Source organism: Melospiza georgiana, chromosome 3 (genome assembly GCF_028018845.1).
Source record: "Melospiza georgiana isolate bMelGeo1 chromosome 3, bMelGeo1.pri, whole genome shotgun sequence".
NCBI lineage: Eukaryota > Metazoa > Chordata > Aves > Passeriformes > Passerellidae > Melospiza > Melospiza georgiana.
Genome location: NC_080432.1, coordinates 66,466,197 through 66,487,711, shown reverse-complemented (window position 1 = coordinate 66,487,711; position 21,515 = coordinate 66,466,197). Strand labels below are relative to the sequence as shown.

At 37.2% G+C, this 21,515-nt stretch overlaps 1 protein-coding gene across 4 annotated transcripts in view; it reads left to right on the top strand.

Moving 5' to 3' along the window:
• ZDHHC14 (zinc finger DHHC-type palmitoyltransferase 14) overlaps window positions 1–21,515 on the top strand; it is a 93,700-nt gene that overhangs the window by 37,129 nt on the left and 35,056 nt on the right. For 2 of the 4 annotated variants that reach the window (XM_058019834.1, XM_058019831.1), the window contains exon 2: window positions 15,826–15,986. In XM_058019834.1, the coding sequence (XP_057875817.1) occupies window positions 15,826–15,986 (161 nt within the window). Of the gene's footprint in view, window positions 1–15,825; window positions 15,999–21,515 lie in introns of all 4 variants that reach the window. The other 2 variants (XM_058019832.1, XM_058019830.1) reach the window with 1 other exon arrangement.

The following is a 21,515-nucleotide window of genomic DNA, read 5'->3' as shown; positions in this document are numbered from 1 at the left end:
TCCTGCCAGTTTGAGATAATTGAAACCACTGAGTTACAACATCCTTCTGTATAAAGAATCTCTCAGGTGTAGTCTCAGTAGCCGTTTCGCTGCTGAGCAGAGGGAATTGTCCTCTGTCTGGAGTCTGCAGTGTTGGAGCCCTGAAGTATTTGTCAGATACTGAGATAGTCTTATCACCTAAGTAGGAATAAAAAAATTGGTTGCATTTTTATTTATAAGAACTGCTTATCAGGATGCATCCCTGGGCAGCCATCTTTTAAAAGTTTAATTTCACTGTGAACACGTGGTGCTGCTTTATGGCTGCTCCCCATGTCTCAAAGCTAACGTGCATGGTGGGTGGAGGAACAGCCAACACTCAGGACTCTTCAAAACTGACAACAGGGATTAATTTGCTCGCAGGAGAGGGCTGTGAACTAAGGAAAGCTGTTTTGAAGGAAGGCGTTTTGGTGCTTCCCAGCTCAAATGGTCAGTAAGCACCACTACTAAGTCCATTTGTAGTCCTGCTCCAGTGTTAATCCTTTCCCAATTTAGAGGTGTTTGTGTCATTTTAGAGATGGCACTGAGCATTTGGCTTTTGGATTAGGCTCGTGTGATTCATTCTGTGTTTGCTGGAGTTCATGTAATCAACGCATACAGGCATTGGGAACAAATACAGATTTGCCCAGTTTCTTAAGCAGAGATTTCTAACAGTAAATGCTGGAGAGACTGATGTGGAGATGTGCTTTTCTTGCAAGCAGAAGGTGCAAAGTGCCTGATGTCTGTATTCAGGATTTAAACAAAGAAAGTGAAAAATAAGGGAAGTTTGACAGTGTAGGAGGTTTTTTTACCCATGGAACCATTGGATTATTTTATAATTTACTTAAGCCTAGAAATCATACAGTTATTGAAGTATTATCACTAATTATATGTTGTCGTCTGGAAAAAATATAAATCAACACTAACAATTTAACTGTTGTTCTATCCCAAGAAGATTCCAGTTCTACTAAATAAAATCACACAGCTAATATTTTTGCCTGACACAAGAGGAAGTTGCAAATTAAACAAATCTTATATCAAGTATAATACCAACACTTTTCGCATTATCTAGGATTCAGAGAACTGCTGTATAACAAAGTCAACAACAAGAGAAAGGAGCAAAGCTTCCCTTGTTGCTATGATGGTAATGATAGAATTTGCTTTGTAAATATAGTTTATATCTCTGTGGATGATAACTTATTTTAACTTCGATAAGTGTTTTGAAGACGCTGAGTGGAATTGGGCTTTCTGTTCCAAAAAAGTCTGAAATTCTGTGGAGTTCAAGAGCAAAATGTTGAAAGGGCTAGGGATTTTTATGTGCTTTGGCTTATTTCTTTGATCAGTCATCTAATTTATAATGAGCTGCAAGTATTGCTTAATAGCACCTATTCATATTATCTCTGAATGTCTGTTGCTTTCCTTTCAAGTTCGATATTACTACATAGTACTTAATGTGCTGGAGTCAATCCTATGCTGTGCCTTACATTAAATGGAGGTGTCTGATTTTTCCCTGAAAATATTTCAAAGCTTTTCTCTCTTGTAGCTGTGTTTACAGTTTAACTGAATATTATTTCACATCTTTGAAAGCTGGTGATCATCTCTTTATTAACAATCAACAGGAAGTCACAGACAACTCTAAACAATGAAAACCAGCAATTTTAAAAACTACCAACCAACCATTTCACTTCTCACTCTTGCACTTGCTCCCTGGAACATTGTGTCAACACAAGGCAGGAGTGGAAATGACTAATCTGGCTGAGAGGAAGAGGAGCTTCATTTGGACTCTCAACAAAAAGTTACTCTCAGCATGTTGGTGATGGAGGAAATGACTGTGGTCTGTATGGACTACTGTTAGTCCTGACAGTAGCAAATAGATAATATCTGATTGCTTCGAGGCTCAGATCTTGACATTCAGAAAGTCTAGGGCTTTTTTGAATGAAATTACTTTCTTGGAACATGCTTTTTTCCTCAATATCATTCACTCTATAAAAAAAAAGACAATTCACATTTCTCTAGAAACTTTTTACCCCCCCCCAGAACTTTGAAGTAATGTCCTTAGAGTTATTGTCTAAAATATTGACAAAGATGTGCTGCCCATACTTGGAAAGAAACTTCCTAACGTGTCTGTCAGCATCAGGTTCCTATTAAATAGATTTGAAAACAGTAAAGAAGTTTTTGTTTGAAGCTGAATTGTATAATTTTATAAAGCAAGATCAAAAATGTATAAAGGACAAACACCTTGTCTTTTTAGGAGAAGCTGGAACACTTCTGGATTGATAAATTTTCTTAATTTTTTTGTAACCATAGTATTTTTTAAATGAGCCAACTAATAATCAGCTTAGTAACATATGGAGTTTCTATTTTAAGTCCTCCTCCTTTTTCTTCCCCTGTTGTATTGTGGAAGCCAAGCAGTGTTTCCTGTTAGTAATTATTTGTATTTCAGTATTACCTAGAGGTTCCAGCTGATTTGCTTGCTGCTTAGGCAGTATTTTTGTACAGTAGTGTCCAAGTCCATTATCAAGGTTTACTGGCAGCAAAAAAATCTCCCAATAAAAATAAATAACCAGGGGAATTTTTATAGTTATACAGAATTTGGGACATAATTTTGTCTCGAATGTGTCCTGGGTAGGTGTATGCTCCAAAAAAGGAGAGGGATCAGAGTGTGGTGAATTGGCTTTGCACAAGGTCACACAACAGAATGCTGGCTGATCCAGGAAGCCAGCTTAACTGATCCCTGCTCTCCTGCCCCATCCACTGAACTGTTTCTGACCTCTATTGTAATGGGCCTCTCTTAGGCTGATCTGTCTCCTTTTTGAAAGAAAATAAAATATTATTTCATCAACCAAAAATGAAGTCCTATGCATCCATTCAGTGTCCTTCAAAAGAAACAAAAGAAGCAAAGATGGATTTTTCATTTAGCAGCAGTTGGAGGATACAGTATTGTTTGTGCAATACTCATTAGCTCTCCAGAGATTGTTTGCTAAGGATAGGAAGGCTGAGGAAGTGAAGGCATTGGCATGGTGTCGAAGCAGCTGCACAGGGTTGGCTAAGCTACAAGCATCTGACTGCAGAGTTGTTAAAAAAAAATAAGGAATGCTTTTTGTTGTTTTGAAATGCTTATATATTTTTAGCTAATTTTAGTATGAATATTATAATGTCATATACAAAATAGAGATGATTGCACTGTAGGGTTGTAATGTAGCATATCAACAACTGGGGGTTTTACACCATATATTTCAAAAGTATTTTCAGTGCTTATTTTGTCATCTAGACACTTCCCTGTACCAGTTTGATTCTAATAGACTGCTTCTGGCCAGTAATGCTGCTAGGGCTTTTGTTTGCCCTTTGCTTACTTTTGCTGATTTCCTTGGAATAGAAACTTAATATTTAATTTAGTACTTCAGTACCATATGAGAAATACCTTGAGAGGTTTTTTTCAAGGGTGGTGTGCCTACAGATTTTTCAATTACTTTTGTCAATTGTATGTATGTTTCCATGAACAAGAGAGAGGGGGTTAATAAAGTACAAATGAATAAAACTCTCTCAAAGACTGGATTCATATTGGCACTAGGTTCTGTTACAATCAGTGTTAATCATGTTCCTAAATCCTGTCCTTTTCCTGGAACTTACCCTAGGGTAGGACAGACTTTCAGAACAAGTGTTACCTTTTTTTTAGATTACAGAACAGAATACAGCTGAAGATGTTATGAATAATTATCACTGCTGTTGAGAAGCAGCAGAATGTGTTCATGTTCAAAGAGGGAGATTTCTGCTGTCCTGAGGATGCTCACAGTGAGATGATCATACCCTTTGAGTAGTACATGAGCCTGAAACACAAGCCTGGCACTGGCTCTGGGTTGGCAGATGTGGACTGTTACATTTTAATGGCTCTTTACCATTCTGACAGACTGAAAAATTGCAGAGAGCTCTTGGTATTTCTCAGTGTTAGTGAGGATTCAGACAGCAGTAATAGAGCTCATATGAATTTGTGGCTATGAATTTTAATTCAGGAGTAGTTGCATTAAAAATCTTTTGGGAGAATGAATACAGCTGTACTGGCAACTTGGTATTTGCCATGCTGTTTGCTCTTTTAAGGTCTGTAGCTTTTCTGAATAGGATAATTGCACTCATAGCTCCTGCATGTTTGCTTCTATTTCCCTCCAGCCCTAGTATTCTGCATGTTTTAAGCAAGGTTGTTAGTATGTATTTGGGACATCGAGGTTATTCATGTTGTATTGCAGTTTAGGACAAAAATGTAATGTTTAGCATTTTAATTAACATAAATTTGAAATAGAAGTTTCTCTCTGGATTAGAGTGTGGTTTAGGATAATGTCTTGTTTTTATAAGATGTGTAGTCTTCACTTCTTGTTTCATCCATTCAGCAAAATCTCATTAGAATCTTCTGTAGACTTGTAAGCTTTGACTTCATGGACAGAATAAAAATGTATTTTACAAACTGTCAAATATGAGAAAAGAATGGAAATGATCTAAGAAAAAAGGGTTTTGTATACCTGTGAAGAAAGACGAGCTTGTGCTCCTGGTCTGTCCTTTATTTGTAAATAGAAATTGCTTACTCTGCTGCAGTATTGGATGTACACTTTGCTGTGTCATTTATTCACTGTGAGCTGTAGTGTAATTTTTAGAACTAGGAGTAAGATGCACGCAGGTTGCTCCTTTCTGAACACTTGCAGACAGAAAATGCTATAAATCTCCATTATGTTGCACCTTTTCATAGAAAAACTATTCAGAAATTGGGCACAAGCCTGAAAACTCCTGAACTTTGTTATCATGTAAGGGACACAGAAAGGAAGGAGGAGCAACACATTAGGCATTTATCCTTTCATTTAGGGTAGCTATTTGAAGGGACATAAGCAGCTTCTTAGTTCCATGTAGCTCATGTTTTTGGCTGTAGTATGTTCTGCCAACCTGAAAAAGGCAAGCTTTGCCATGGAGAAGAGATGTAATCAGAAGACAGGTTAGAAGAAGCTGTAGAATGTTACCAAACTTTGGATCTTCCTCCTGGTTATGGTCTGTTTGTATTGCTGTGTATGAAGGCACTGATTAACCCAGGGTAGCAGCTTCTCTTTAAATTCTGTTGCGAATATCCTCAGATAAACTGGGACATGGTGGGGTGTAAAATCTGCAACTCCCCTCTGGTGCTGTAGCATGAAGAAGGTGTGCATTCAGATTTGACAAAAGGGCCTGGGCAGCTTCTCAGGCAGGAGGGAGTCTGAGGGTCTGGCCAAAGCAGCAAAACTTGTTAAAGACAGAAAACACCAGGGCAAAAGGTGGAGCTCATGATATCAATGCTTGGAGGACTCAGTGAAACAGGTTGCACATTGCTGATGTACATTTAGAGATGGTGCACTGCAGTGATGGAGGCTGTAATGTGATGTCATTTTGTACAGCCAATTGCAATCTTTTATTTTAGCTTCTGGGCAATTGTTTTAGGTATTCAAAAGATTTCCATTTCTATTTAGCTTCATGCCCCACTGGTTTCCTGTTTATGTAAAAGTGCCAAAGAGCAAGAGTTGGTGTGGTATTTGAATGGTTGAGAGTGACCATGGGAATGGTTTTTATGTCAGCATCTGAAACTAGAAGGTGAACAGCAGAACATGTTTGACAGTGGAAAGATGGAGAATAAATCTTGTGTTGCAATTCCAGAGAGTATATTCTGGGAACAATGAAGTAACTGAGCTTTTCCCTGATTTTCATGGCTGGTTTGCCTTAGGGAGAGAGTTCACATCATTCCACTTGCAAAGCTGTCTGCTGGTGTCTGTGTAAATATGGCAAAAAAAGTAATCCTTCAGTGGGGATCGTGTCATATACAGGTGCTAGCAAGTTGTGTAATTGAAATGTTAGAAGAAGAAAAGGATTTGAAATTTATAGTCACAGTGGATGTAACAAAGACCTTTTCTTTGCTTCACCTTCTTGTGACAATTTTTAGGAGTTTTGGCAGTCTGACAAAAATAGATAGATGTTAAACTGAAGAATAAATTATACTTTCAAAGAAGGATAGCAGTAACACCCTGTGTTTGTTAATCTACCCTGCCTGAAGAGATGAGGCAGGGGACATTAACAAACACAGGATGTTCTCTAAAATCCTATTTTGGTCCACATTAAAATTAGGAGTTGTGGTAATTACTGGACAAAATTGCATATTAGTTGGGAAAAGGCTTGAAAATCTCAATGAAACAGTAGTAAAGGAAATTTGCATATGACAGAAAATTAAAACTGAGTGGGAATTTTGAATAAAATATTTTTAAGAAACTGTGAAAACTGGGCATTTCTTCATTCATTTTACATTCAGATCTGGTTTATGCATTAGCAGTCAAGATATTTGGTTACTGTACATCATATAACTGTAAAGCAACTATAGTTCTTAAGTGGCATTTGTGTGAAAAGCATAATACAGTTATTGTAAAGTAACTGTAGTTCTTAAGTACATTTGTGTGAAGAGCATAATTATTTTAAATGTGGACATTTTTTTGTTGTTGCACTTGCTACACAATCTTCTGTGATAACCTGAACTTTAAACCATTCACAGGGATGATTTTCAACCTTAATTTTTAATTTTTGAAGTAACATTTCCATGATAACTTCATTGTACTTTTCTGTGATCTGTATTTTTGTTGTCACTGACTTAAGAGAAAATATGCTGGAATATGTTTTTTCCTATTTAAATGGGTTATTTAATCACCTTTATTTAATACAGATCACCTTTATTTAATACAGAATTATTAATTATTAATCACCTAATTTGATACAGCATTGATGTATGGTAAAAATAACTTTTGGTGAATTATAGAAATGTTCAGGAAGAGAATATGAAATTAGTAATTTCAGTCAATGACCTTTCCTAAGAGGAAAGTGCCCCTTGGTGATGTGTTTATGGAAGTACAGAGAAAAGCATGATATGATAAAGCCACTGATTTTCGATTTGACCATGCTTATCTAGGTTTGATAAGTATTTAACATAGAAGTCTAGAAAGAGCATTTAAATGTCTTCCAAAAAAAGGAAATACTCAGACGAAAGTGTTGCATTACTCAAACACTGCAGTCTTCTGTGCACACATCCCTGCAGGTGACTGCTATGATATTGCTAAACTCTGGTGATTCAGAAGCAATCTTTCATTGTAGTCTATTTCTTAAACTTTTCATGCCTGGTCTTTTGTGACTTGCACCCAAGTCTCAGTTCTAAGGCAAAACAGTAAAAGGCTATTCCTAGTTGTTTCAATTATATTGCTAATCCAAATATTTGTAGTGGTGATGCTCTCTGTGTAGATGAAGCACTGTGTGCTTTATTTTTTCTATGAAATAAATGATTTGCCTCAAGCTGGTTTTTGCAAGTTGATATATTTAAACTGACCCATTTTTAGATATGGAGATCTGGCACTGCTTTGGAATCATGAGTGCAAATTAGTTGTTGGGGTGTTTTCTTAGTCTGAAGTAGCCTGCAGTATGCCAGTCTGCCTCTCCAATGAGTGCTCAGTGTGGGACCAGAGAATCTCATGAGACTGTGAGGAGGCAGCAGGAGAAAGCAAGGGATGCCATTTCAGGTAAAACTCCTCCAGCACTTGTGGAGACCCAGGGCAGTGAAGTTACTACAAACAAGCCTCTTGAGTCTTTTTATGATCAAGTTGCTGCATTGCTCAGCTCTGCTTCTTTTGGGAAGAGGAGGCTGATCTCTCTTGGTTTTATCCTCCTCCTCCTTGCTTTATGTTCCCAGTTGCTCTATTTATAACAATGTGATATATACTTTTGATATGTAGGGTGGGTAGCATTATCAGTTCTCCATTTTTATAAGTAAAGGATCCCTAGGAAGTGCTGTGTCTGCTTTTCAATGAATATTCAAAGGCTTTTATTATAGTGGCTTTCACTGAGCAGTTAAGATGTAAATATTTTTTCCTGTATTTTAGATGAAAGTTCATTTGTGTGTTCTATACAAAAGACTTGTAATACAGAGAACTGCAGAGGAAAGAAGAGTAAAAAAAATAATAATCCAGGATAAATGAGCAGCTGTGTGGTGTTTAGGCATCTGCTAGGTTAAATCATGGCAATAAGACACTGGATCCACTATTCTAAGATTATGATTATGGATGGGATTTCCACAAAGCAGCTGAATGGATCTAGAAATCACAGTTGAACTTCATCCTGCCCTCTGAGTGTTCCTACCTGTTCTCTGGCACTCATTAATTGCACAGTGAATTAAATTGTTTAGGAAATCGATCAAACAGAAGATTAATGTTTTTGGGAGTTCTAGAGTTTGGTGGTCTTGGTTTTTTTGAATTTGGTGGTTTTGGTTCTTTTCAGAAAAGGGAACAGGTGAAAAACAATTCTTCTGTTTTAGCTCAGCATTAGGCAGCTCATTTGTGCCATACAGGGTAAGTGACAGTGGAATGTGGCCAGAGGTGGGGATGGCATTGACAGGCCTTTGCCCTTTAGCAAGAGCTAGGCTTTACATCTAGCCTTTAAACCTTATAGATTGGGGAGGGTGAAAACAAGCTATGGCTCACTGAAAGCTCAGAGTCAATAACTGGCAGCAGCTTATTTGTGTGTGCTGCAGTTTCCAGAGGATGCCGTGAAAAATCATCTCAAAACTCACACTCCTTTAGGGACTTAGTTGTGGCGTGAGGCATTTCCGCTTGTTTTGTCCCAGTTTTCATTTCAGTTCATTAGTACTTGGGATTAACCTGATGGTTTAGTTATAAAATCACATAACAGGAAATAATAAGATGTAGTAAGGAAGCAATATGAAGCACAACAGGAAAGAAGGTGTTCTACATGGGCTGTTTAAAAGAAATTGCAAGTTTCTGTATTTAGTGGAATTCATTGATTTGTGCTGTCTTACACTGTGAAAACCAAACCTTGCACTGTATGCAAAACTGGAAAATTTAAGTGCAAATATATTTTTAGTTTTTCAAGTAAGTAATTAGTCAGGGAATGGAAATAGCACTAAAGCAAGACTTCAATTTGCTGCATGTTTAGAAGCTATGCCTTTTCCAAGTTTGTCTTTTGAGGATATGTTATACTTGCATTGACTTTTCATAAGTCAGGCATTCGATGTATCCACCAGTTTGGTAGATATTCCCCATTTTCTTACTACCTTGCTTGGAAATTTCTGGCCAACAAGTGATGGAATCGTAGTTTTTTAAATAGTGTTTTGTAAAACAGAGATGTTCCTTATCTCTGGAACAAAGTAAAATATAATTGCCCTTGTAGGAGCTTCAGTAATCACATCTGTTTTGCAGACAGGTTCATTTTGCATTATGTATTTTATTTATTCCAGCTTTGAAGTTTGACGGCGGATCGTTAGAGTTAATTCACATAGCAATAAAAACTGGGAGGTCATGCAAGGCTGTTACTTTGATTGTTGTGTATCTGCTGCATTAAACCCTTGAGATCTTTACGTGTAGGAGAGAGTTTGTGGTTATCTTCTACAATGTCCTAATCAACAGTGCTTGCTTTGCTTCATCTGAACTCCTGCATCCAAATTGAACCAGTGTAAGTCTTATTTCAATGGTAATGCATTACAATTGAATGGAGTCAGTGCTGTAAGGAGTTCCATTGAATGCCTGCAGGTTTGAGCCAGAGGAGAGAGGTCTCTGAAGTCTCTCATTCTTATTAATTGCTCATGGGTTTGAGCAGCTTTAAAGGCCAAACTGCATCCAGTTTCTGCATGAAACTTTGAAGACCAGTTGTTGAACTTTTGCTGTTCAGGGCAATGTTAAGCTAATTTTATTTTGTAATAGGTTGGAGAGAACCTTTAAAGCACTTACCTTGTTAGGTTTAAGGATCATGCTGGTTCAGTAATCTGTGGGATTTCATCATATTAATCCTCTTTGTGTTAAGTAGTCATTTCTATGTGCTGGTAGAGGCTAGGATACTTTGCTACACGCCAGAGTCACTACTAGTTTATATGGGTTTCCACTTAAAAATTATTTTCAATTAGAAATAATTTTAAATGGAGTTAGCCCCAAGAAATATAGCAAGTATTGAAAAAATAAGATGCATCTAATACTGTAAAATAGAGAATAAACTTACAGTAGTTCTCATCTGAATCCATTCAATAAATATGTCTTTCTGATGAAGACATATCTGAGATTATTAAGATGATGAGGAGGTAGTATTCTGGCTATTGCTGCTATTGCTCCTGTTCCTGTTGTCATTCTGCCTTGTTTGACAACTGTTCTGTTCTCCATAGTCTTCACATGCTTGCAACACTCCAGATTTCCTGAATTTAAAATGAAGCAAATTGTCAAAAGAGTGATTTTTGTCTTGTATTTTATCAAGTAAGTTTTTGAAACTGCTTTACCCTCGTAAAATGAGAGAGTGTATGATTTAGAAAGAATTCTCAAAACAAATAATAATGAAATAATTTTTTAAAAGCAAATTTCAAATCCTATTGAAATTAGTCTGTGTGTTGCTTAATATCCCTAAAACAATTCAATAGGGATTTTAAAAGCTGTACAAAAGAATGAAACAGATGTAGGAAACTAATGCAAAACTTCCTTAGCTAATCTTGTTAGGAATTTACATTACTTGGACTAATCTATACTCAAATTATACCACATTTTTTGTGTGCCTGCAGCATGCTTCTGAAAGAAACAAGTTAAGGAAGCCTCCAAACCCCACAACAGTGAAAGTATTTCACTCTGATCATCCTTTGTCCTGTTTATCTTTATAAATTCTTTATCAGGCAGCAGCTTCCAAGGTTTTGCTGTGCCCTCACGTTTTGCCCATCTTTACATCTTCCTCTGCCCGTGTTGCTCTTCGTGCATGTCCTTGGCTGCACTGGCAACTTATCATTAGAAAAATAAGTTATAAACTATTTTTGTTCTAGCCCAGAGTCTTGCTTTGCCTTTAATCTGTCTATATATGGATATTCTCTTGCCATCTCTAAACTGGAAGAGGTCAGGGTTAGAACATGGTTTCACAGGAAGCTGTGGTCTGAATGAAAACCTTACTGACAGCTGCTGAAACAGAGGTCTTCTCCCTCTCACTGTCCAAATTTCCCTCTCCCTGTAGTTTTGTGTGTGCTTCTTTTTCCCTTGCTTTGTGCTAATACCCTTTTCAAGTGCATGTTTGGTTTGTTAGAGAGACAGAAAGAGAAGGCAACAAAATGGTGTCATTTTCACACATTTTAGTAAACTAACTTTGCTCACAAAAGAGCCTGACAAAGATTTGTGTTGGCATGAGGGCAGAAGTTTGGGACAGTGGCTTGGAGCAATGATGCAGTGGAGCTGAAAGGAAGGGTAAGCTGAGAAGAGCCATAAATGAGAGTGGAAGGAGAAACAACAAACCCCTTGGGCTAGTTTAAAGAAAGCAGCCCAGTCTCATTCAGATGTGAACTTGTAACGTGTGGAGCTGAAGCCAGGGTGCCCAGTGCCAGCCTTCTCTCTTCTGTTGGACATCACCTGCGTGCCAGTAGCCACTGATGCATTAAACAGGCAGTGTGAGCAGAAACAGAAACAAAGTCGATGATGTAGGAAAAGGAACAATAATTTTCTTTCTTTGTGTTACATATCTCAACTATATTTATATTTTTCCTAGAGTACATATATTTTATATCTGCTACAAAGAGTTTTATATTGATGAATAGCTTGACATACAGTATCCTCTTAGCAGTCTTGCAACCCAAGCTTGTAGGGCCTTTTTTTTTAAATTAGTGTAATTAAGGGTGATAGCTATCTCATCTTTGCATTAAATTTGTATTTTTATTGTTTTCCACATGCCAACTGAACAAATATTAATTTAAATCTTCAATGTATAAAACCCTGGTTTGTTGGGGTTTTTTTAAATACAGGCTCAACCCCTCTCCAGATACCTGTACTGGATAGATTTGTCATTCACTGAGTCTCCCCATTAGTGAATTACTGTCAGTGAACCTTTCAGGAAAGTCATCGTCTTTCCAGGAAAGGCCTTCAGGAGACTTCTTTTCTTTCCTCCCCTTTTCTCATGACAATGCTTGGAAGTTGTAGGACTCTGACTGTGCTCCTCAGCACAGCTCCTAGAAGTGTTTTTCTGCTGATCTCAGCAGCCACAGGGAGTATGGTCACGCAGTGACGAGGGCTGCTGGGTGGTAAGAGTTGCTTTTGTACTTCCCCTGCATCCTTTGTTCACAGGGGTGATGCTTGATAATTATCTCTTCTGTGCCAGGGTGTTTTTATTTTTATCGAGCTGTGACAGACTAGTCTTCCACCAGATTTTATTTCCCTCCTACACTCATGCAGACTTTCACATGATGCTTCAAAAAAGCAGCTGTGAAGGCAAGCAAAAAGCAAGGCTAAGAGTATCAAAGTTCTCAATTAATTCAAAACTTCAAGTTATGTTACAGTTTGCTGTGTGTGGATCCAAACATTCTTGTGTGAAAAAGCTATTTTCAGAGTAACAGTTTCTAATGGGGTCGGTGGTCTAGTAATAATTTCTAAAAATGTGTTTTCTGGGATAGGCCTAGTCAGTACTTGCTGTCCTTGCAGATGCTGATTTAAAACAACTGTTTTACCTTGTCTAAGATGTAAACTGAGGATGTCAGTTCATATCTAGTCATCACCAAGTGCCACTTGGAAAAGGTTTGTCACTGCTTGCTCTGCAGTAGGACAGACATCTGTCCTGGAGCTCTCTGCTGTTTATCAAAGTGTTACTGGCAGTGGGCAGGTCTCTGCACAGGGATTCCCTCTGCAGGGGGAATTCTGAAATTTGCTGTCAGGAAATACTCACTAGTGTTTGCTTTAAGAAATCACTGAAAATACCCTCCAAAAAAGATACTGCTTGTAATATCCAAGGGAAGCTGCTGCCTGAAGGGATACATCTTCAATTAAATTAAGGAATCTGAGCAAACATGAGGGATAATCTTTTTCTGTGTTCAGTATTTAACAATTCTAAAAGTAGTAACACTAGAAGTGTTTAAAATAATATTGACTTAATGTAGCAGTACAAATACATTTGTTATATAAGCATGCAAATATAAAATATATAAATATGCAAGTATATTTCTACAGATTTTTTCACACTTTTGAGCTAAGATCCATGTTTTTAATTTGAAGGCACATTTAATAGATTTTTTAATAACTCAGGAGAAGTAAGATTTTTCCCCTTTTTTTAAACAAATGTGAAGAAAAAGAGGTCTAATGGTATCTGCTCATTTTTGTTTGTTTTGGTTTTTTTTAGATTTATCTCACAAGTATTTAAAAAATTAATTGGATGTTTTTAAAGGAGAGATGTCATAGAGCTCTCTGCAAGCTCATGTAATATTATATGGTCTGTACATAAATCAGACTGTATGAAATGGTCCTGCCCAGACTTAATGTCTGACTTTCTGTAAGGAGCTGCTGTAAGAAACTGGTTTCTCAGCTTGAAATAATTTTTTAATTGGTGGAACGTGACTGGTTATTAGATGCCATCTTCAGTCTTTTCTGCATTACTGCTGAATTAATTTCAAGTCAAAGGTGATAAAATATATGTTGCTAAACCTTAAAAGCAACTTTAGGCAAAGCAGATTATCTCGTGCTTGTTGTGAAGATTGTACAGGGCTTTGAGAATGGAGATTTTTTCACTGCAGGTGGACTTGGTTCGGCAAGGCAGAGACAGATTTTTTCCATGCTTTTTTGCTGTACTGCAAACATTGCTTTTCAGCAATGTTGGGCTTTCTTAGTATTTCAGCACATCAATTTTTTCTTTCTACCATTTTCATGTGAATTTATTGTTAAAAGGAAACATGTTGGAGTCATGGCCCTTAGTTTCCATCCTGTGAGCATCAGTGAGAATTTGTGTATGTAATGCCAGTGCTGGTTTTGTCTTGGCAAGTGTTGAAGTAGTACTGTGCCTACTGTGCTGCCCTGAGATTATCTCAAGTTACCTTTCACACACATAGAGCTCTTGTTTGGTCAACAGACTTCAGCACAGTTGCAATTTCTTGAGTACACGTAATGAATAATGCAATAGAAGAGTGAGAGAACTGTGCTATATTTAGTGTTCATTAATGTACACGTTCCCTCTAATCCTTTTAAAAATATGTTCTTGCAGCCTATTTGTACTCTTCTCTGAGCACATTACGTGGTTTTGATTTCAGTAGTCCTTTGTGGCCAGAAATAAATTGAGCAGTAGGGCATTCATGCAGTGTGAAAACTTCTCTTTGGCTATTCGTTCTGACTGGCTTTTCCTGACATGAGAGGAGCAAGGCTTGTAGCTACCAAGGCTTACATCTTGCTGCTGCTTCCTTTAGCTAGCACTGATTTAATAAGTCTGGGCCTTCGAAGATTTTCCTAAAAGCATACATGTGAAGGATGTTTCCTACCATTTCAGTGGTCTATTTGTTATGTGAAACCCCAGTATCTCTTGGGCCTCGTCTTTTTTTAATAACCAGGTATCTTTTTATTCTTTTGTAACTTGTTGCACCTGTAGTATTGCATTAATGTAGGGAGAGATGATTTCCACTTGTTATGGTGTACACCATGTCGTGCATATGGACTCACTGCATCCATGAAACCCTCTAGGTTTGGTGAAGCAGCCAAGTGTTTTTAAGAGGGTTATGTGGGGAGATAAATGCTTTGTACATGGCAGCTGGTATGAAAAGTGTTTCCATTCTCTCCCCATCCTGTTGCAGAAGTGATGGACAGTGGAGCTGACATTGTCATCACTTGCTTAGAGTTAACATTCCACTGAGGTTAACTGACTTGCAGTGCAAAAGCTTGCACGTCTGAGTCATCATTACAGGCAGTCAGCAGGAATAGGGAATCTATTGTTAATTAAACTTGATGAAGAAGCTTTAAATGAAGCCCTAAGGCCTAGAACTTGTTGATTTTTGATTTCTGTTTTTAGGCTCATTTTATGACTTCTTATGCAGACATCAAAAGTACATGAAGCCATCTTGGTATTCTACCCACACCTACTTAATATAAGAGCTATGAAGAGAGTCTTCAGCCTGTGTGTTGTCTAAGATGGTGCTGCAGTGCTTCTGTAATGTCCAAGTGTTCATATCCCTTTTTTTTGCAGAGCTGTAAAGAGATACTTATATTCGTGTATTGGTTGGATTCCAGCTTTTCTGTCCATTTTGATTTAATCATATGTGAAGCACAGAGGAAAATTTGCTTGAACTGTAATCCAGTCTTAAACCCTGCGTGTATATTGTAAATCTGGTAAACATAGAGCCATTTTTGCCCTGGTCATGGGCTGTTGATGTTGCCGTAGACATGCCCCTGGATTCTTTGCTCCCAGGTGTGTTGAACTGTCATTTGCATTCTTCTTACTTTGTAAATGAGTAAACAAATTTACTAACTTACCAGAAATGGGTCAAGAAGGAAAATCAGTAGACACGTTAAAATATTGAGATACACCAAGACTGTTAAAGGAGTGCGTTGCATGTTCTTGAGCACCATCTTTCTGGTGGATAATAAATCCATTTTATAGACTTAATTATTTATTTCAGTGTGGCTTATTTCTTCATGTTATGGGCTTCTTCAGGTTATTTCCCCTTTCCTCTCTCTGCCCAATTTACTTTTATGTAATTGGGCAGCAGGTGAAGAAATATATAAGCTTATTATGCTGCAATAAAAATATTTTATCTTCTTATGTAAATGAGTATTGCATATAGTGAGGTCATTATTATGCTACTTGTGCCTTTATTATATTGAATATGCTATGAAAAATGGCAGAACACATAAACAGAAATTTCAGCTTCAGTAAACATTCCATGGCAAGTAATGCATCACGAGAAGAAGGTGAATTCTTCATACGCCTTTATAGAGGTAGAATTTTTGAGAGCAAGTTGCATTGTGTGTTGCTGATTGTTGACTCTTTTTCCTTTTGCAGTTGCCCGTATTTGTCAGAGAAGATTACCCCTGCCATTCCTGCAATTGGTGGGATCCTTTTCTTTTTCGTGATGGGGACCCTGCTGCGCACTAGTTTCAGTGACCCTGGTGTCCTCCCCCGCGCAACACCAGACGAGGCAGCAGATCTAGAGAGACAAATAGGTAACACCGAAGGTCTGTTGTCTCTTCCTTTCCTCCCGAGGGTGCATGTGCTGTGTGAAGGCAGTGTGCTGCTCTGCTCCTGGCAGGAGTTACTCCTCCCTTGCCACAGTCATCATTCTGCAGCTGTAATGTCTGCTGACATTGCAGTGATTCCTGTGGAAAGATGATTGATCAGTCCTTCACCAAGAAAGCAAACAAAACCCTGGCCTTTTACAGTGATAGTTATTACTGTAAATACTTCTCAACAAGTCTGGTAGAAATCTCTCTGTATCTTTTAAGTGTTTTTGACAAGAAAGCTGATATTGCAGAAGATCTACAATTGTGTGTTTTTAAAACAATGTATTTTCAGAATTTTAACTGAATTTAATTATGTTATTTATAATGCAAAAGAGTCAGAAAAGTCTCCGTGTTAATATACAGTAAAAATGTTACTTTTTTTTTAGTAAAGCAAGCACAATTCAAGTATAGAGCTGGATTTAACCATTCTCGCTTAGCAAGAACATTGTTAACTAAATTCTGTAAGTGGGACTTCTACATACAAATATGCTGAGTAGCTGAATAGATAAGAGAACACAGGATGAGTTTGCACAACTGCTTCATAAATAGTGGGTTTGTGAGCTTAATAAGCTACTCAACCTTAGTAAATGCTACTGTATCTGCTTTGATATGATAGTGGAAGTTCCATTTTTTTGAAGCAGTTTCAGAGAAGTGCTCACTCATGTAATTGAAAAGACAGGTAACAAGTCTGTGCAAGCACAAGAGAAATACTTGCAGCCTCCTTGATGTTTAATACCATAAGTGCAGTTCTAGGCTTTTTATGATAGAAGTATTAAAATGTTTACTATTTATCTGAATATCAGAAGTGCATAAAAATATGGAAAAATATAATGAAGCATTCATTTAGCACCTTTTTGTAACCAGTGTTATGATTTACTTTTATTGATCTCCTTCAAGGAATTCTTTGCTTAGAATAAGGTACCACCTTTAGTGCAAAACACAGGTACAGGTTCCTGTTCTGGGAATTCTTATTTATCCTGTGTTCACAGAAGCACTGATCTATGTCAGGAAATAAATTATTTCAAATAAGCAGCTCACAAGAATAATTTTACGTTGGCATCTGTCAGAGTTTTGACAAAATACAAAACTAAAAATACAAATTGAAAATACTAGAGGGGACAGTCAAACTGCTCCTGTGTTCCACAATTTCAGAATTTGTGTTTAAAAATTATAATTATTTTGAAATGGTATTGTATACTTGTTCACAGGTTGAGGCTGCTGAGCTGATCAAAGCCATGGTCTTTTCTTCAGCAGTAGCAAAGGCAGTACTCTTCCAAGAAGGGCCAGTGGAATATTGAAGCGAGGAATTACAGTGGCAGCAAATGTGGAGTCCCCAAGCATGAGGGCTTATGGCAAGTGTAATAGAGGAACAAGCTAGCTAGCTATAAGAATCATTCTGCCCTGAAATTGTGATTCTGGATTCAACAATGGAAGTGGAGAGAAATATTTTTGTACTGTTACATTATGTGGTTTTTTATGTGCCCGTAAAAGGTGTATCCTAGTGGAGTGCTATCTGTGCAGCAGGAAAAGCTGAATGGCTCCTGCAGCTGAAGAGAAGACTAGATTTTCCAAAACTATCATGCAGACTGGATTCCCTTGCTGTACCTTTCAACTTGAGGCCCCTTCTAAAGATGGGGTGCAAGGTTAACATTAATTTATTTTAGACAAGGAAGATAACTCACCTAAAAATAATGCCTTTACCAAGTACTTTCTTTGCTAAAATGTGCTAATGTAGCCTATCTCTAGCTTTTACTTTATTAAAATCATTCTAAGATACCTGAGTCTTACCCTGCCCTACTGGTCTCTTTGAGAAGCAGCCTCCCAGAAATTATTACAGATGCACTGAGAAACAGTTATGTCCCAAGACAACAAATTGTGATTTAAGAATGCTATTTTGAAGTTCTCTTGAAGTGTATAAAACTTTATTTTTTTACTTTAGAAAGCATAGACCAGGATGAGCTGATTAGGAAGAATGGTTCTCAAAAGAAGACCTTCTGAAGAAGCTGTCAGTACTTTGTCCTTTCAGATGACTTTCTGGGAACAGGGTGGTGATATTAAGAGCAAAAAATGTTTCTACCTAGGCTATCAGCCTTCTTCAGGTGAAGAATAGGGGACTAGCAGAGCTGTCATGCTGCTATTTCCACCCCAAGTGTGCAGGAATGGAAACCAGTTATTTCTTAAGAATTTGCTGTGTTCATAGATAAACAAAAACTGAAAAGAACTGAGAAAAAAAACCAAAAGAAATTGTCCAAAAAACAAAAGGGACTTCTGTTATTCAAAAATACTATATTTAATGCAAATCATCAAGCTATCCTCATACAGAGGAAGGTTGGGAAGCGTAATAAGAGGCCATTTTGACTCTATTTGATTGTGGTCAAAAAGATTACTAGTGCCAGAAGTGGAGATAGTTCCTAAAGGTCAGTATAAAAGGATGGCACAACCATATTGGGAAAGGCAAAAGGAAAATAAAGTCAGTTACAATCAGCAAGGAGCAGTAGAAGACAGCAGGACAGGTTCTGTTAGAGGTCACAGGAAGAAAGAAAAGCTGCAAGCATGCTGTGTAGTTGGGAAATGAGAAATAGCAGAGGACAATCTGTGGGATTCAACACTGCTTTGATCTCAGAAGATAACTTGTACACTTCTTGATAGCTGATAGAAAGAGAAGAAAGAAAGTAGTTGTAGTTTAAAAGTCTGTTAATCCACTATCCTGTATCTTTATTGGTTTATCTAATGTTCTGCTTTAATAGAAATCTGTCAGTTCTATCACTAGAAACTGTTCTCTGTCTGGAAAGACATGCTACATGATCAAATTATAAGAATTGTGACTGTCAAAGGATTGGAGCTTGTGGCTATTTAAGTCTCAAAACAAGCAACAAAGTATTTCAAGAGAAAATGGAGTGTAACCAATCTGATATCCTTCACTGAAAGAGTAAATGTCTTGGTGGGAAAGCAGATCTGCTTAATTTTTCACTCTAATTAAGCTCTTGATGGTGTCCTGCATAGGATTCTTTCTATATAAGTTTAGGAAATAAGTTCTAGATGAAATTGCCACAAAGTCAGTAAGTACCTTTTCAAAAAGTCACTCTAGCAGCAAATGCTAAGTGCTCAAATAGGACCTTTCTGAGACTGATTGTGGGTTCATGAGGAATGTGCTTAATTCTGAAGTTGGTGCTGAGATGGAGAAATTTGCGATCACTGGGTTTGATTTTTTTTTTAAATGTATTTTAAATAGTTTGAGCAGCATTAGGGAAAAACCACAAAATGCATGAATACAAGTGGAAATCAAATACTAATGGAAAGGGGTCTAAGTGGTGAATAGTGCAGGAAGAGGAGACTTGAGTATTATTTCAAACAGATTGGGTTAGCACTGAGATGCTACAAAAAGGAGGAATCCTTTTTGGGGCATGTTAGAAGAAGAGTGGTTGCATGAACCAGAAGAAGTGACATATTCTGAGATACCCAGTGGTGATGAGGGCTCAGTTCACTGTCTGGTTTTCTACAACATATGTAGAAACTCAAGATAAAGGCAGCTAAGCAGAGAAGTCTGGAAAACAGGACCTGTAAGAATATTCATTACACATGTGCATTTGGCCTAAGAGAGAGGAGAAGCAGAAGTCTTGAAGTACTCCAGTTTGCTGGGGTTTTCATATAATGTAACAGAACAACAGCAACTAGATGTATGAGGCTTATATAATGTAAAAATCACTGAGGGTAACTTTATTTACTATAATTTCACTGAAATGCAGCAGGATTTTTTCTTTCTTTAAATGCAACATTAAATGTACTGATATTGTATTTCTACTTCAATTATAACTTCCATTAAAATTGAAAAGGAATTTTTCCAGGGGTACCCTAGCTGTAATTACATTATTTTCATGATGCATGTAAGCATGACTTCTGCAATCACACAAAATATTATACTGAGAGGGGATTTTTCTTTTATGGAAACCCAAATACTAAGAGCAGCCTTATTTCATAGCCTCTTTGCAGTTACGTGTCTTTCTTGGAGTTAAGTCAGTGTTAAATCCCTTCAAGTGGAAAAATTGTGAACTTCTGAATATGAAGGCTTAGAAGGATAACCCAATCTAGGAGAATGGCTTTTGTAAGCAGGAAAGCATTTGTCCAGTTGATATACACAAATTTAACAATTCTTCCACAATAACAATCTTGTTTGCATTGGATAGGTGATGCAGATAATTGAAGAGATGGTCATGGTAATTTATCCTCCCAGCCTTAAAATGCTTTGGATTTTTCTTCAGGCTGTCATAAGTTATGTGTATCTTCCTCATTTAATCTTTGCAATTAGTTCAGGCCAGTTCACAGGACAGCTTCTGCCTCCTTGTTTTGTGTTTTCCAAGCCCTGAACTCAATGTATGAGCTACACTGGCACACTGTCTCTGCAGATTGGCTGTCTAATTTACGCTGATGCTCAAGACCACATTTGAGACTTCTTCAGAATTCCTTGCCTATCTTTCTTTTGTTTTGAAATGCACAATTGGATTTCATTATAGCCTTATAAAATTAAATCCATGCCACAGCACAGGCATTTCATAGAACTGGCCATGGCCTGAACAGATACATACCATTTATGTTTAGCATGTTTAGCTTTCTTTACAAAAGTGAGATACCAGCTTTCTAGGCTTATAGTTGTACCTGAGACTGCACCCTTAAACAACATTCTTAAAATAAATATAGTGAAATTACTTTGTGTGTCAGGCAAGTCTTAGAAAGCTCTTCCTGTCTGTGCTTCTTTCCCTCAGCAAATCACTAAATATTACATTTCTTTCTGGGAACGAGCATACCATTCACATGAAGTTTTAGGCTTCAAGAAGATAATGAAATTCTACTTTTAAGAAAATAATATATTAATTCAGAAAAATCTAAGGCAGCAAGTCCTTAAAGTCAGGAGCAAAATGTGTTCTGTATCTCATGATGCCTATCAGATGAAAAACTATGTGAAGAATGCAGTTAGCAGCTGCTGGTTTCAGTCTAAACCAGGTTCCCAGTTTTGTTTGTCTCTGAGATTACTGTCTTGAAACAAAAGCATTTAAGTTCTCTTCCCTCCAAGAAATAAATTACTCTTTTGTCTTTTAGCCCACTGTTGTTAAACAGGTACCTTAAATTTGAACAGTTAAACACACAGGAAGACATTTCTTAGAGATTTGCATTGTTGGCTGGCTTTGTTTTATTTTGGTTAGAATATTTTCTATTGTTTTTCAGATGTTATGGGTTATAATAAAGATTCTTTTCATTACCTTTCCATTTAGTCCTCAGGAAACATTACAATTGTTTCAATTTACTGACTTCTCAAATAATTTTGTTTGAAGATTGAAATTGTGTCCTTTTAAAGTTGTCAACAAGCATTGCATGATATGGTTATGAAGCTTGTATAGAGACAATGTAGGGCTGCCTTCTAGAGGCTGTTTGTCTCAAGTTCTTAGGAACATTGGCCAAAAAATCCAACTCTTGATT